This window comes from Leptidea sinapis, chromosome 35 (genome assembly GCF_905404315.1).
Source record: "Leptidea sinapis chromosome 35, ilLepSina1.1, whole genome shotgun sequence".
NCBI lineage: Eukaryota > Metazoa > Arthropoda > Insecta > Lepidoptera > Pieridae > Leptidea > Leptidea sinapis.
This window is the reverse complement of record NC_066299.1, coordinates 5542902-5557913: the sequence shown is the minus strand read 5'-3', so window position 1 is coordinate 5557913 and position 15012 is coordinate 5542902. Positions and strand designations below refer to the sequence as shown.

Here is a 15012-nt window from a genome sequence, read left to right as displayed (position 1 = left end):
ATTTGAATTGAATTGAAAGATATGTCTGCTAGTTTTAGAATTAATGCCAATATCTGTGGACAATAAATGTGAATCCTTCTCTACTATTAAGTAAGAACTTCAAGTTACTACTATTATTTAGTTTTAAAATTAAAAAAAAAAGTATTTACAAAATCTTTTGGTGCATTAATAAAAATATAATAAAAATATTGACACACTATTACACAAAATATCTTGCCCCAAGTTAAGAATATATAGCCTGTGTTATGGGTTACAAGACAATGATATATTTAATACAATATACTTACTTAAACATACATGAATTCATATAAACATACATAAATACATTTAAACATCCATGACTCGGAAACAAACATCCATATTCATCATATAAATGCTTGCACCTACCGGGATTCGAACCCGGGACTTAGTAGGTAGGATCGCTAACCACTCGGCTATACAGATCGTCGTATTTAAGGCAATATAAGGCTTTGGTCAGATACAGTTAGCAAAGGTCTTTAAATTCGGTTCTATTTCTATTGCTATAGTGATCCAAAATTGGATTCGCCTTTTGGGAATTGATATAATAAGAGTTGGTTATTTTACAACCTCAGGAAGCTTGATGCTGCCGTCTTTGAAATAATATTTACTTTGTATATAGAAATTAACGCTTACTCTTGAAATTTTTGATTTATTTTAATAAAAATAATGGAACGAGACGAGCAGGATGTTGAGTTGATCGTATTTTATACACTCTGCCCATTATAATGCAGTACCAAGCAGAATTCTTGAAAAACACAAAAATTCTGAAATTCATTACAATTGCGCTTGTCACTTGAGACATAAGATGTTAAATCTCATATGCCCAGTAATTTCACTAGCTACTGCTCCTTTCAGACCGAAACACAATACTGCTTACAAATTACTGCTTCACGGCAAAACTGGGCGCCGTTTTGGTACGCATAATCTAACCGGCATCCTGTCAAAAGAAGCCTCCCACTGGTAACTTGATGTCAAGAAGTTTGCCAAAAAATACCATTCTGTATGTAAGGAAGTAATAAGTGATAGACGAAATGTACCTTTTATGTATTAACTATTAACTCGATACAAACTTGATGGTAGGTGATTATTTCCGGTTATTACACCATTAGTGATGCACCATTAAGTTTTCATTGAATTTTTTTGTTAGTGAATAAATTGACGCCAACATGAACAGCTAGCACCTATTTGCCCAAGATTTTAACTCAGTCTAAATACATTCATAATCGTTATTTAGACCTAAAAATACTTGAATATTATACAGAGACCAGACGTGAAAATAAATGCACTGAAAGTAATAATTAATGTCTTTGACAATCACTTATATATTTGAAAATAGTTTATACTTGGAAAGCCTGCTTAGGTTACATTATATAAATTTTGCAGGAACAGCTATGACACAGTAGAATTTTCTATAAATTATCTTTTTGTAAAGAGCGCAAAAAAGAATAACTGAAGTATATCTTGCGTCGATTATTCTTTTTCAGCGCGCCTTGTTTTGAAAGCGCTGTAAGTGCTTTAATTGACACGAAAAAGTAATGATTCTCATAGATAAAAACAGTTTCAAGAAGAAAAGAATAGAAAATAATAAGATTTACAAAACTCTCTCACACTAAATTTTAAGATAAAAATAAGTTTATATTTAAGTAGTTTCTCTGTAAAGTACCCATTCATATTCGCTTATAAAAATTTCAATCATTTTTTGTGACCTTAGTTGGAAGGACAGACGAATTATTTCATTGTGAAAATAATTATCATAAAAACTATTTACGTTTTGTTGGCTGAGTGCAGGATGGTAGGATGCAGGAAGCATTTAAAAATGTTTCGTTTGTTGAACATTATCCGGGTAACAGACATTAATTAATCAAAAATTGACGGGGCAACGAACTCTCGTAGCTTACTTATTCCGGTCGCTGTTAAAAGTATTTCGTATCAATATTACAACACTTTTACCAGTGGGAGGCTCCTTGGCAGTGGAGGCCAGCCAGATTATGGGTACCGCAACGGCGCTATTTCTTCCGTGAAGCAGTAATGTGTAAACATTACTGTGTTTCGTTCTGAAGGGCGCTGTAGCTAGTGAAATTACTGGGCAAATGAGACTTAACATCTTATGTCTCAGGGTGACGAGCGCAATTGTAGTGCCGCTTAGAATTTTTGGGCTTTCCAAGAATCCGGAGCGGCACTGCATTGTAATGGGCAGGGCTTATCAATTACCATCAACCAAACGTCCTGATCGTCTCATCCCATATTTTCATAAAAAAAACACTCTCATAACGTATACATAAAATGAACATGACAAAAAAAATTGTCCTTCTTCGCAATAAGAAGCATTCTCTCTTCTTCTTAGTCGTTCTCTCACTGCTGAGGATCTTGACTCACATTCCATTGATCAAAATGCTGTCTCCATCAGCTTCGTTCCTGCACCTGGTGGAGTGCTGCGCTTTTAGGGATAGGGAATCTTCAGATTTTCAGCATTTTGATCCGACCACCAGTTAAAAGCATAGCAGTGAAATATTAATTATTCTAAGTGACTAAAAATTTATAAAATTTCAAATATTTTTTTTGTTGGCTGTACATATATAGCAGACAAAAAATTTTTGTTACCACTTTCTAAAATAAGTGTTGAGGCAATTGTCAATTGCAAAATCAATGGAGTGACAAAGCGCTAAAAGTAGAATTTCTTAATACTTTTGTCGTTGACTGTACATCGATAGCTCACAAAAATCATTTTGATACTTTGTAGCTGTACTTGCTGTAGAGTATGCAAACGTCAAATTTTTTAAAGTGAAAAACACTAAAGATAGATAAATATTAGATTGGATGTCTACAAAAAATATGTTTTGATACAATTTTAATATGCAATCTAATAATGACTTGAATCAACGTATATACAATTACATGCAATAATAGTTCATGACGTAAAGCGAAGTGAAAGTCAATAATGTCGACATTGCGGAGATTGTTACCGCCACAGCGATACCGTTGCGGATGCTGTGAATTACCACAACAACGCATTGGGTAACTATGACCTCGTGGCATCCGAATAATTATTACCCCAGCTGCCAACTTGTGTATTCTTACGCATTCATTATTATAATACTAGTAACATCCCGGTAAACATAAAAATGTTGTCGTTTACACAAGACAAGCAAAACATTTTTATATGGGTAAACCAGCAAACGGGTTTTATACTTTCCTGTAACATCAAAGGAATCACAAGATCGTTGCCGACCTTATATAAAATGAATGCGAAAACGAAAAACACAAAGATTTGTGGTGGATAACGGGCAACGACCTCTACTATATCCACTGGACTGGCGGCTGGCAAAGTGCTTTTTTGATATTCGCCGTTTTGGCGCTGTTGGTCATGTAGCAAGAGTCTGCGGAACTAAAACTAGTGATGACAATCTCAGCAAACATCGATAGATGGTGGGAAACTATTAACAAAACAAAATGTGTACTTTATTACTTTGATTCTTGAAGTATAAATAACACGTAAAACGAACGAAATTAATTCAAGATGCAAATATATTTCAGAGTATTGTACGTTCCTTCGTAGCCATTTTTATTATACGTCAAAATTAGTTCTCTGGACGCTCGCGAGTGGCGCTTCACTGAAGCACAAAAAAATTACTGTCAAACATGGAACAGCCTGTTCAGTGGTATTTATACAGGTCAGTGATAGCTGGTGATAGAAGCAGGACTATATGCGGCGACTCAATGATGACATTTGCGTCACTGACGTTCACTTGTTAGCCGTAAGATATTTGAGTGGTACCGTGATTGATATCGGTGATAAGACAAGCTATGTAGTTAATACCGAAACACAAATAATTGAAGATGACAAAAGCGACGCTAAAGACCCCATCTTACCGGTATCTTGTGCAAAGTATCACTTTATATTGTTTCGTTGTACCAGGAAAACTTATAGCTGCTAACAATACTAAATTATCTCTATAAGGAAGGCAAATTATACTCACTAATATATGCAAAGTAATTTATCAAGTAAGACATAAATTGAACAAAACAACCAATCAGTGCCAGTTAGTATTGAATATTTTTATATTATACAACAAAAAACTCTCGCCTTTGCTATGTTTTAAAGGATCTTAAAATAAACCAAACTGTTGATAATAAAAACAAAAAGAGAGTAAACAAATCAAAATATATTTAGCAAATAGGAAAAATCTATAAAATAATGTGAATTTATAATGTAAAAGTCTTAACTCAATTACAAGAATATCGGAATACATAGCTACATCTGCTAAGTTACATCAATTTGATATAAAAACTAACAATAATAATGATATTATAAATTTCAATAAAAATAAAACATAATTTAAATTGAACACTTTCAAAAGTAATATTTCCAAAAAGTAAACAACACTTTTAGTTGAAAGCTAACACACACACACACTCAAAGAAATAAGGTATAACTTGAACGTGAATAATAAACTATTAAAACGACAAAACCTTACAATAAATTTCATTCACTATAAAGATTTCTAATTCAGTGTTGATAAAATATAATATCGTCGGAAGCGCTCCGGAAATCATAGAGAATAAATTCAGACCTAATCTAATAGTGAATTATTCAACAGACTAACTTTGAATTGTTCATATATTTTGAAAATTAATTGCACAACGATTAAGTGGTAATTAATATTAATTAACAAAACCGCTATAACTCACAATACCATGTTAATAACCTTACTGAGATAATAGGTACCTACACAATACGACGTTTCACAGTCCAAGCTTCAAATGTTAAACAAGTTTTTTCTTATTTTCAGGTAGTATGAAGCAATTAAGTGCGGTATTGTTTGTGGTGCTTATATCACATGCTTATGGGGTAAGTAGTACTTAAATATTTTATCGAGTTTATATTATTTTCATCTTATATTACTGTTTTTTTTTTTATAAAAAAAAAAATATTTATACTACTGTAAATTTCAAAAGTAAAATAGTTTTCATCTAATAATACTGTTTTTTTTTTTTTATATAAAATTTTTATTTATACTACTATAAACTTCCAATGAAAAGCACAGATTGATTTCGTCATTTATTGTTTACTGTCTTTTCCGATCATCACCAAGAGACGTGAACTTAAATATGTTATCCTAAAAATAAAAACGATAGGAAATATTTTAGAAATTCTAAGATTATATTTTTTTATGACAATAAGGCACGAGACGAACAGGACGTTCAGCTGATTCAGCGGTATTGATACGCCCTGCCCATAACAATGCCGTGCCGCTCGGGATTCTCGAAAAACCAAAAAATTCTGACCGGCACTACAATTGCGCTCATCACATTGAGATATAAGATGTTAAGTCTCATTTGCCCAGTAATTCCACTCGTTACGGTGCCCTTCAGACCGATACACAGTAGGTAATGCTTAGACATTACTGCTTCACGGCAGCAATAGGCGCCGTTGCCATAATTTAGCCGGCATCCTGTGCAAAGGAGACTCCCACTGGTTATCCATGGCATAAAGAAAGCGTCCTTTCTACAAAAATAATATGTACTTATATAATATTCAAAGACAATCCTTATTCTAAATGTAATGTAATCCCTACAGAAAACACAGATATATTTAAGTTAAGACTACAATATTCTTATAATTCTTCGTGTGGTTTTATACTAGTCTTCTTGCCTTTTCTGTCATCGTTATTGTTGGACGTTATGATAAATAATATATAATGTTATTGTTACTCCCTATAATAAATAATAGATATAAATCATTTTTAATTCTTTTAAATTAACGAAATGAAAAGATACGATAAACGTTGGTATTGTATGTGCCTACTTCACCTGACAGCTGTCAACACTGTCATATTGACAACAAAAACAAAATGGCGAGTAACCGAAAATCGTGACGATTTGCTATAAAAGTTTCTCTCGTGCGTTGATATAGAAGTTTCACTTCAAAAATGCCTAAGAATGTAAACTCTCTTATACCTTTCTATAGATTTACTAGCTGACCAGACAGACGTTGTTCTGTTCATAATAAAAAAACTCTTGCAGGTGGATTTTTTTATAGAAGAGTCACCTGGTGTTAAGGTATCACCGCCGCCCACAATCTCTTGCAACACCAGAGGAATCACAGGAGCGTTTCCGGCCTTTAAGGAAGGAGTACCCATGTCGTATCGTCCCGAAAACACCGCACAAGGAAGCTCATTGCACAGCTTTGTAGTACATGGAAAAGAAAGCTCCTTGGAAACCGCACTGTGGAGGACCGCCACACATCCAGATGGTGGGGATGATATCCTTACTTGTGGCGTGTCGTGCGAAGGTGGAATTCGGCAGCAGGAATCAGGTTAAACAGCTCTTCGGAACACTCCCCGTGATAAACACAGCAGAAGACACACAATGAAGCGACATCTCTACGCAACGCCAAGTGATCCAGCCGTTCACAGAGCACTGGTTCCCCGACAATTCGAGCTGCTCTAAGTTGCACGCGGTCAAATCTTAACTGACCTCTACTCGGCCATGCCTTACGGTCTCTATATATTGTATATTGTGATGAGTCATTACATAGGTAGAAAAATCTTATATACATTAATTATAGATAAATGTTTCAATTCTTACAAGTGCACGATATAATTCTTCGTATACTTCGATTGACGAAAGCATGTTTTTCCGCAATGCTTGTTGTTTCCTCAGGGGAAAAGCGCAATCTACGAGTGTGTATGGAATGACTTTTCAACTTCGATATCCTCACAAGCGATTCTGATTGTAGGTTAGATATGCGGATTATATCTCAGGGGATATTTCATGAGTCTATTTTAACGATCATTTCATAATTGATATATAGTGTTTTTTAGAGAATTGTTATTTCCTATTAATTATATGTGATAAATAGATAATTTTTTGTTATAATCAAATTTTATTTTATTATATTGGAAGTATTCAAAGTTTTCGTATTAAGATAAAAATATAATGACAAATTGTTTGGTGAGAATGACCTCATTTTAGTGGAATTCTTATTAATAGATTTTATTGTTGATTTTTATACAGCCTTGAGCTACAATTGCGAAATTAAATAAACGCATGGGTACTTAGAAATTAGAACTAAAATGTGATTATAGATAATATTTATACACATATGATGACGTACGATGTCGGTATGATGAATATATAAATAATAAATAAATAAAAAAATACATATTTCACCTATATAAATAAATTTTCCATAAAATAATTTCAGAGCACATTGTAAGTAATGACGTAACACACTGTAAGTAGTAGCCACGCACTAGCGTAGTGTTCACTATACTTAATTGTTTGTTTGAAATTTTTAATTATTTCCTGTAATTTTAAGATTATTTCTAATAAGTACAGTTAGGTTTACAACATTACGCTTTATTTTCGAGAATGGTCTTCGAACTTATCTATATACACAGACACATAGAAAGACCACAAAGAAAAGCCAGCCTAAGGTATTCTTTCTTATTCAGTAACCTCACTTTTTTTTATTAAAATAAGAGACGATATGAGCAGGACGCCCTGCTTTTTACAATGCGGTGCCGCTCAGGATTCTTGAAATACGCAAAAATTTTGAGCAGAGTCACCTTGACACATAAGATGTTAAGTTTCAGTAATTTCACTACCTACGGCGCCCTTCAGACCGAAACACAATAATGCTTACACATTACTACTTCACGACAGAAATAGGGGCCGTTATAGTACCCATAATCATCCTGAGCAAAGGAGCCTCCCACTGTTACAGTTCAACAGCCTTATAATCTACAAACATCGTGATCTGAATTATTGAAATTTTATGTTTAACTTCACCCAATATACAAGACTTCGAATATATCAATTCATAATTGGAATACGTGACTGAAAAACGGAAAAATACAAAAGATGCTTACCCCTCGACATATTGTGTGTTTCATTATTCATTTTGTCAACATCACAATTAATATTCTTTTCAGTCCCGATGGAAATGAATGAAATCCAAATCGAGTTTTGTTCATCGCATGTTTGCCTTTTGTATAGAATAAGTAAAAGGGTTCATGAAAAATGAAATAACATAAGTACCTACTCATTTTGTAAATATTTTGATTATTTTGAGCATATATATTAATTGTATTTTTTTATTGAGAATAATTTCGGAAATTAAATGAAATAATATATCCACGCATTTTAGCTATTCGAACCATCCTACAATTATTGAAATACTAAAACATCGTTCCCAACAATAACATATTGTAATCTAATATATTTTAAAATTTAATTTCGCCTAATGACACTGTTTTTTTGTTAAATATTATAATAGTATAAATTTTCAATGACAATCACAAATTGATTTAATTTATTGTTAACTGTCTTTCTCTATATCAACACCTATATATATCCATAGATTATAATCCTAAAATACAAAAAGTGTCCTTTCTACAAAAGTACTTATATCTATATATATAAAAGAGAATGCATGTTTGTATGTTCCCTAATAACTCCTAAACTATTCGACCGATCTCAATGAAATCTTTTGTAATAGATTCGTTGAAGCTCAAGGAAGGTTTACATATATAGCCAGGTCAGCTAGTAATGTATAAAGACGAATAAAAGAGGACGTATGAATTAACAACACGCTTCCTCAACATGGCCTGCTCGTTGCACCAAAATCCACAAAATCCACTAAAAAGTCACCTACGATAAAGTCGCCACAAGTCCTAAGTATATTCAGAGACTTTCGGAGTTCATTCAAATGTTTGATTTACACGCGCTTAAAAAATGTTGTAAAAATTTACGCATTAGAAAATTTATTTTGACCCAAATTAAGCATTTTATTTTACTATGAGTGGTAGACAACGATATAGAATGCTTAAAACAATATGCATAAATACATCCCTACAAATATTATAATTGTGAATGTAAGTTTGTTTGATACGCTTTTACGCCGGACCTACTGAACCGATTTTGATGAAATTTGGTACAGCGATAGACTAGAGCTTGGGAAAGGACATATGCTACATTTTATCCCGGAAAAATCCATGGCTCCGCGGGATTTGTGAAAAACTGAATTCAAGTCGATGAGCTATAACTATACCAATAGTAAGTGTAGTTTGCCATAGCAATCTTCCTCGAAATATGATATAATATGTTGAAAACGGGAGCGAAAACGGGAAATGGAACTGGAATAGGACATGAATTAATGACATCTTCAATTCCAAACTTGCTTATTAATTTTAAAAACCCTTTATCTACACGGACAAAGTGGCGGGGATCAGCTAGTAAATTATATAATATATATTCAGTACTGGCAAACAAACATTCAAATGCATCATAAAGACTTTCGTCAACTGGGATTCGAACCCGCAATCTCTAAGCTTAGTTAAAACGTAACACTGGTGTATAGGAGTAGTCAGTTCGTTGTATATAACGTGCATTATAAGCGCACTGTAATTCAGTTATTTGCAATCGTTTCCAGTTTCAAATCCTGTCTATAGTAATTACTAATTTCATAATAACTGGTTTTTGTGTGTAATATTGCAAAGCAAGGCAATTTTTTATCAACTGAGTGATTTAAATAATGGTAAGAATTTCTAATCTTTGTCTGTTTTCGCGCTCTAGCGACCAAATGAGTGGATCGGTTTTGATGACTCAAGTCATCTTAATTTGACAAAATAAAAAAAAATGCCAGTTGTAGAGACTTCCGATAAAAGTGAAAACTTAGAACTTTAAGTAAAAAAATTTAAAATTTCACAATGTTTAAAAACAATTAGTATGTTATTAATTTCAATTTATTTTTAAAACTTATTTTCGATTATATATTAATCAAACAATAACACTATTTCAACAATGCACAGTATAAACACTTTGAAGTTTTCACTAAATCCATTCAATTGCAATTATAAGATATACACAGCACTAATGTTGCACAATACGGCTGCTGTATAGCTACAGGTATACTGCTTTAAACATTTTGGTGACGCAAAATCACGAGATTTCACCCATCCAAAAAATGTCGAACTATATGTATTTTAATATTTTTTTTTTAATTATTTATTTCTTGCGTGCGCCAGTGTCAGTTGCATGAGCATGTCGCGAACCCATAAGATTTTCCCCTACCAAAAAGTGTCCAACGATGTTAAAGAAGTTTTCACTGCAAGAATTGGATATTTGGAGACAATTCATACTGTGAACATCAAATACTGATCGATAATTCGTTAGTGGTATGAAACTAACAATTACATTGTCATAATTGAAGTTGCTGTGACACAGATTGCTTTATAGATTGCTAGAGCGTGTGATTTAGCAAACAATAGGATTACTGTTTGTTTCAGAAATGTATATGTCAAGGAATCGAACGCACATTTAGCGTTCTAAAAAAAATATATAAATATGTGTTCAATGGTAGAAGGTTTCAACCTTCAAAGATATTGGCTTCAAGATAATGAGAGTAATGTAGAATTTCGGGAAGAGGATAATTGCAGTAATGATATAGTAATGATATTTTTTTATTTATGAAAATAAGGGACGAGATGAGCAGGACGTTCAGCTGATGGTAATTGATATGCCCTACCTATTACAATGCAGTGCCGCTCAGAATTCTTGAAAAACCCAAAAATTCTGACTGGCACTACAATTATTGCGCTCGCCACCTTGAGACATAAGATGTTAAGTCTCATTTGCCCAGTAATTTCACAAGCTAGGGCGCCCTTCAGACCGAAACACAGTAATGTTTACACATTACTGCTTCACGGCAGAAAGAGGCGCCGTTGAAAGGTGATATTAATTTTACGTTTTATTCATATTATTAGCTTATATTTTCGATAAATTAAGCTTATGGTAGAAAGCTGATCTATTATAGATTCCAGTTGTTGTGTATTGAGTTCCATTTCTTGAGTAACAACTTAGACTCCGTTATTTGAAGAATGGTAGATTGCAACTCCTCCGCCCTTGTGTGGCAACGAAAAAAAAAACAAGAAAAAAAGTTGAATCTAATGAATTTATGACTTTTTCGTTTCATCGACTTTCAAATCACAACTATGCTAAAGACGTGTTTTACTTCAATAATAAAACCTTTTAAATGTCTGTTCGTCTTTGTCACTTTCTGAGGAACTCGTAGAATTATTTTGTTGCTTTCTCTCTCTGGGATCGGTCTCTCATGTGTGAGGATCGTCTTTAGCATTAGGTTTTCATCCGGAGTGTAAGATTTGTCTCCACTGGATTCTGTCCACTTTACCATTGGCATTGGAACCATCAATTCCATCAGGATTGTTGTATACTGAACTAAATGGACTTTTAGCGCGTTCAATATTTTTATTTATTGCTAAGAAATTAGATAATTTATACGTTTAGATAGAGCCTCTTGCTGCTAGATAACTTTAGTGTGCGTGAAAACCTTCGTTTGTGTTAGTGTGCGTGCATTGTTCAAAATGGAGGTTAACTGTCTACCTCAATTTTTTTCGACGTTTTCACAGATATCACAGACTTTATAGACGTATAAAGAATCTAAGACTGAGAATTCAATAAATAAATACATTGAAGTTTTTTTATTAAGATTACGTTACTTACGTCGTAATAGACCTGGGTCGATAATTTTTGAAACCAAAAAATAATAATAAACGGTAAAAAACGGTTTATCTCGATATCCGTTCAAAACCACAACTTAATTTAACTTTTTGCTATAGGACTTATAGTTTATGCCCGTAATTTAGTTTTCCTTTCATTTTTGTTATATTCTCTTCCTTTTCAAATAAGTTTCATTGTACTATTATTATTTTTTCACTTTTTATCATTTTCAAAGGCTTCAGCACTGGTCTTTAAAGAATAAATGCATTTTTATTTGTACCAGAAGTTTTAGCCAGACTAAGTATACATTATAATAATTCTATCCATAATTATTTAAGTTTCAATAATACGATTTTTCATCTATTTATAAAAGGCATAAAAAGGCATTTATTTTCTCAAAATTGATTCCTTTAGAATTCTTTTTGATGTCATTTCTTATACTACTAGATACTACTATCGCTTCGGAAACAAATGGCGCTCTGAGAGAGAAGAAGCGGCGCAAGAAACTCTCATCTTCTTCAATAAAAATATACAATATTGTACAGTCGCTATAAAATAATCACAATCTAGTCCCAGGCTGTCCGATCATTTAGATATTCAGCAGTGGAGTAATAGGATTTACGAGAATATATAAATAGTTTGCAAAAAGATTGTGAATGAAAATAGAACCTTTAACGTAGTTGCTGAGAGAAATTTTAACTATTTTCTTAAAGCGTAATTTCTTGCCTTCAAATGCCAGTAGTTCAATTACACTCAATGTATAGAAAATGTAGAAAGCCGTAAATTCCATTAACAAAAGACGCTCGGTGCAGTGTGCGCCGATCTGGGTTATCAATAAATTGATTCACTTTTAATGCAGTTTTCGCGTGTTAAAGACAAATTCTATCAAATGGAATGAAGTGCTTTTCTTTCGTAATATTTTTGTTTTTCAAATTACTTTGTCGAATAATAAATATAGTAATTATGACCATCATGTTCACGAAGCATCCTTACACATACAATGTGTTCAAGCCCTAAAGGTTGAAGCATCCAATATTATTATTATCATTTATTTTCTATTTATACTTTGATTCTTTATTACGTTTTATGAAATAATTTTTTCATTACTCATACTCGGAAAGTAATGTTGTTTTGATCTAATTATTGGGTGGAAAATGCTGCTTCCCTCCATACAGAGGGAAAAACTCATACAAATTACTTCCCACCTTAGGCCGGAATGAACTTTAAAAATAGAACTGCTGTGAAGAGAGTTTTATGTAAACAAGAACTAATTAATCCATGTAAATTTTATAAAATATTGTCATCTTTCATTCTTCAGAAACATATTAAAGTTTAAATATTTGTAATGTTGTGTAAGTAGCAAGTGTATATATGTATATTTATGAAATTTTTAATATCCGTTTCAATCCTCTTTCTACTTATCTGATCCTTTCCCGTGTTCCGTATCCTTTTTTAACTTAGTTTCCCAATCTTTTAATTTCCGTTATTGGCAAAAAGTAAACGCTATTGCCAAAAGAAGAAAAAAAAAAAAAAAAAAAGCACTAATTAAGAAAAATGCTGCGGCCATGTGACTTTCTAAACAGCCAGTGTGACGTTAGCGCAAACTTCTTTGAGCGGAATAAACCGCAAGAATTACGCGGTAAGTTCCATATTTGAAATTTAAAAAGTCGATATAAATTGGCGGGATACTAATCTGTGCTTAGATAAACAACTAGTTTTATTTTCGTCATATTCAAAATGAAAAGTAGAGTGTTAAACTCGGGTAAAAGTATCAATTCCTACTCGGACTATAGCCGACCTCGCTGCGCTTGGGCGTCTAAATACCTCGGGAATTGATTCTTTCGACCCTCGGTTAACAATGTACCATTACTATTCTTATATTATTATCTTATATTGTTTTTTAACTCAGCTCAACTTATTACTCAAATTTGTACGAATATTTGCTAAATTCAGTAAATTAAAAGAAAAAAATGCAGTGACGATTCAAAAACGACTAGTTTAAGCCTATTTGAATAAAGTTTTATTGACTTTGACTTTGAATAACTAAACAGGTCGTGACCCGGTAAATGTGAAACGCTGTATTAGTCTATATTAGATTATAGTATTTTTATAAGCAAAATGGTTTTTTTTCCATTATTTCAAACTACTTTAGATGATCCTGGAGGTCCAACATGTCTTGATTTGAATGTTCACACTCTGTAAATAGGCTTTAGTAGAATTAAAAATATGTTGTGATGAATATCAGGATATGTATGGCTTTTGTAATTAATGGACACTTCGCGTTAAAGATTCGAAAGATAAGCTTAAGTACTAATAATTATGTGGTATGAGAATCTTAATTGCCATAATGCACGTAAAGCAAATTACATTCTTTAATTTTCTTTATACACGCATAGATTTTATCTAGAAATTACAAAGTAAGTCCTCATTTACCAATAATGACTTACTTTGTTTTGAAAATAATGTAATTATTCAGGCATCTTTGTCATGACCGATATAATGATAACCAGTGGGAGGATCCTTTGCACAGGATGCCGGCTAGATTATGGGTACCACAACGGCGCCTATTTCTGCCCTGAAGCAGTAATGTGTAAGCATTACTGTGTTTCGGTCTGAAGGGCGCCGTAGCTAGTGAAATTACTCGGCAAATGAGATTTAACATCTTATATCTCAAGGTGACGAGCGCAGTTGTAGTGCCACTCAAAATTTTTGGGGTTTTTCAAGAATCCTGAGCGGCACTGCATTTTAATGGGCAGGGTGTATCAATTACCATCAGCCGAACGTCCTGTTCGTCTCGTCCCTTATTTTCATAAAAAAAAATTATACTTACATAAAACTGCAGGTGGGGAATTGTTCCTATTGTCAAAGAATATAATATAATAATACAAGTACAGAAGTCTCACTCCGCAAAATCAATTAAAGAAATAGGGACCCTTGCGGTCATACAATAAGGTGTAATTAAGATCTCATAGCGCTTCTCATCTACATTTTTATTCACTTAGAAGTTTCCTCTCTTTAACTAAAGCATTATGGAGTGAAAAATAGAGCCCTAAATCTGTTCAAATCATATTTAAGCGAAAGAGTTCAGATAGTCGATGTAAATGGCAAACGGTCTTCGGGTAAACCTGGGGGAATAGGTGTTCCACAGGGTTCTATTCTCGGTCCTTTCTTGTTTCTTATATATATTAATGATCTACCGTTTGTGGTAGATGATAGCCATGAGATTGTATTGTTTGCTGATGATACTTCACTTATTTTTAAAGTGAAGCGACGTGCGGTTACCTCGTCATCACGAGGTAAGCAATGCACTCTCAAAGATAGTGCGTTGGTTTGAGACGAATAATCTGCACTTAAACAGTAAAAAAAAACAAAGTGTTTACGGTTCATTACACCAAACACAGCGGAGGTACAAACCAACGTACTTATAAATGACCATAGATTGGAACTTGTGGACACTACGGTCTTCTT

General features: G+C 33.1%; 1 protein-coding gene across 2 annotated transcripts in view; it reads left to right on the top strand.

Moving 5' to 3' along the window:
- Positions 1 to 15012, top strand: part of LOC126975349 (uncharacterized) — a 48743-nt gene that overhangs the window by 18665 nt on the left and 15066 nt on the right. For both annotated transcript variants that reach the window (XM_050823200.1, XM_050823199.1), the window contains exon 2: positions 4812 to 4870. In XM_050823200.1, coding sequence (XP_050679157.1) covers positions 4817 to 4870 — 54 coding nt within the window. In that variant the 5' untranslated portion in view covers positions 4812 to 4816. The remainder of the gene's footprint in view (positions 1 to 4811; positions 4871 to 15012) is intronic.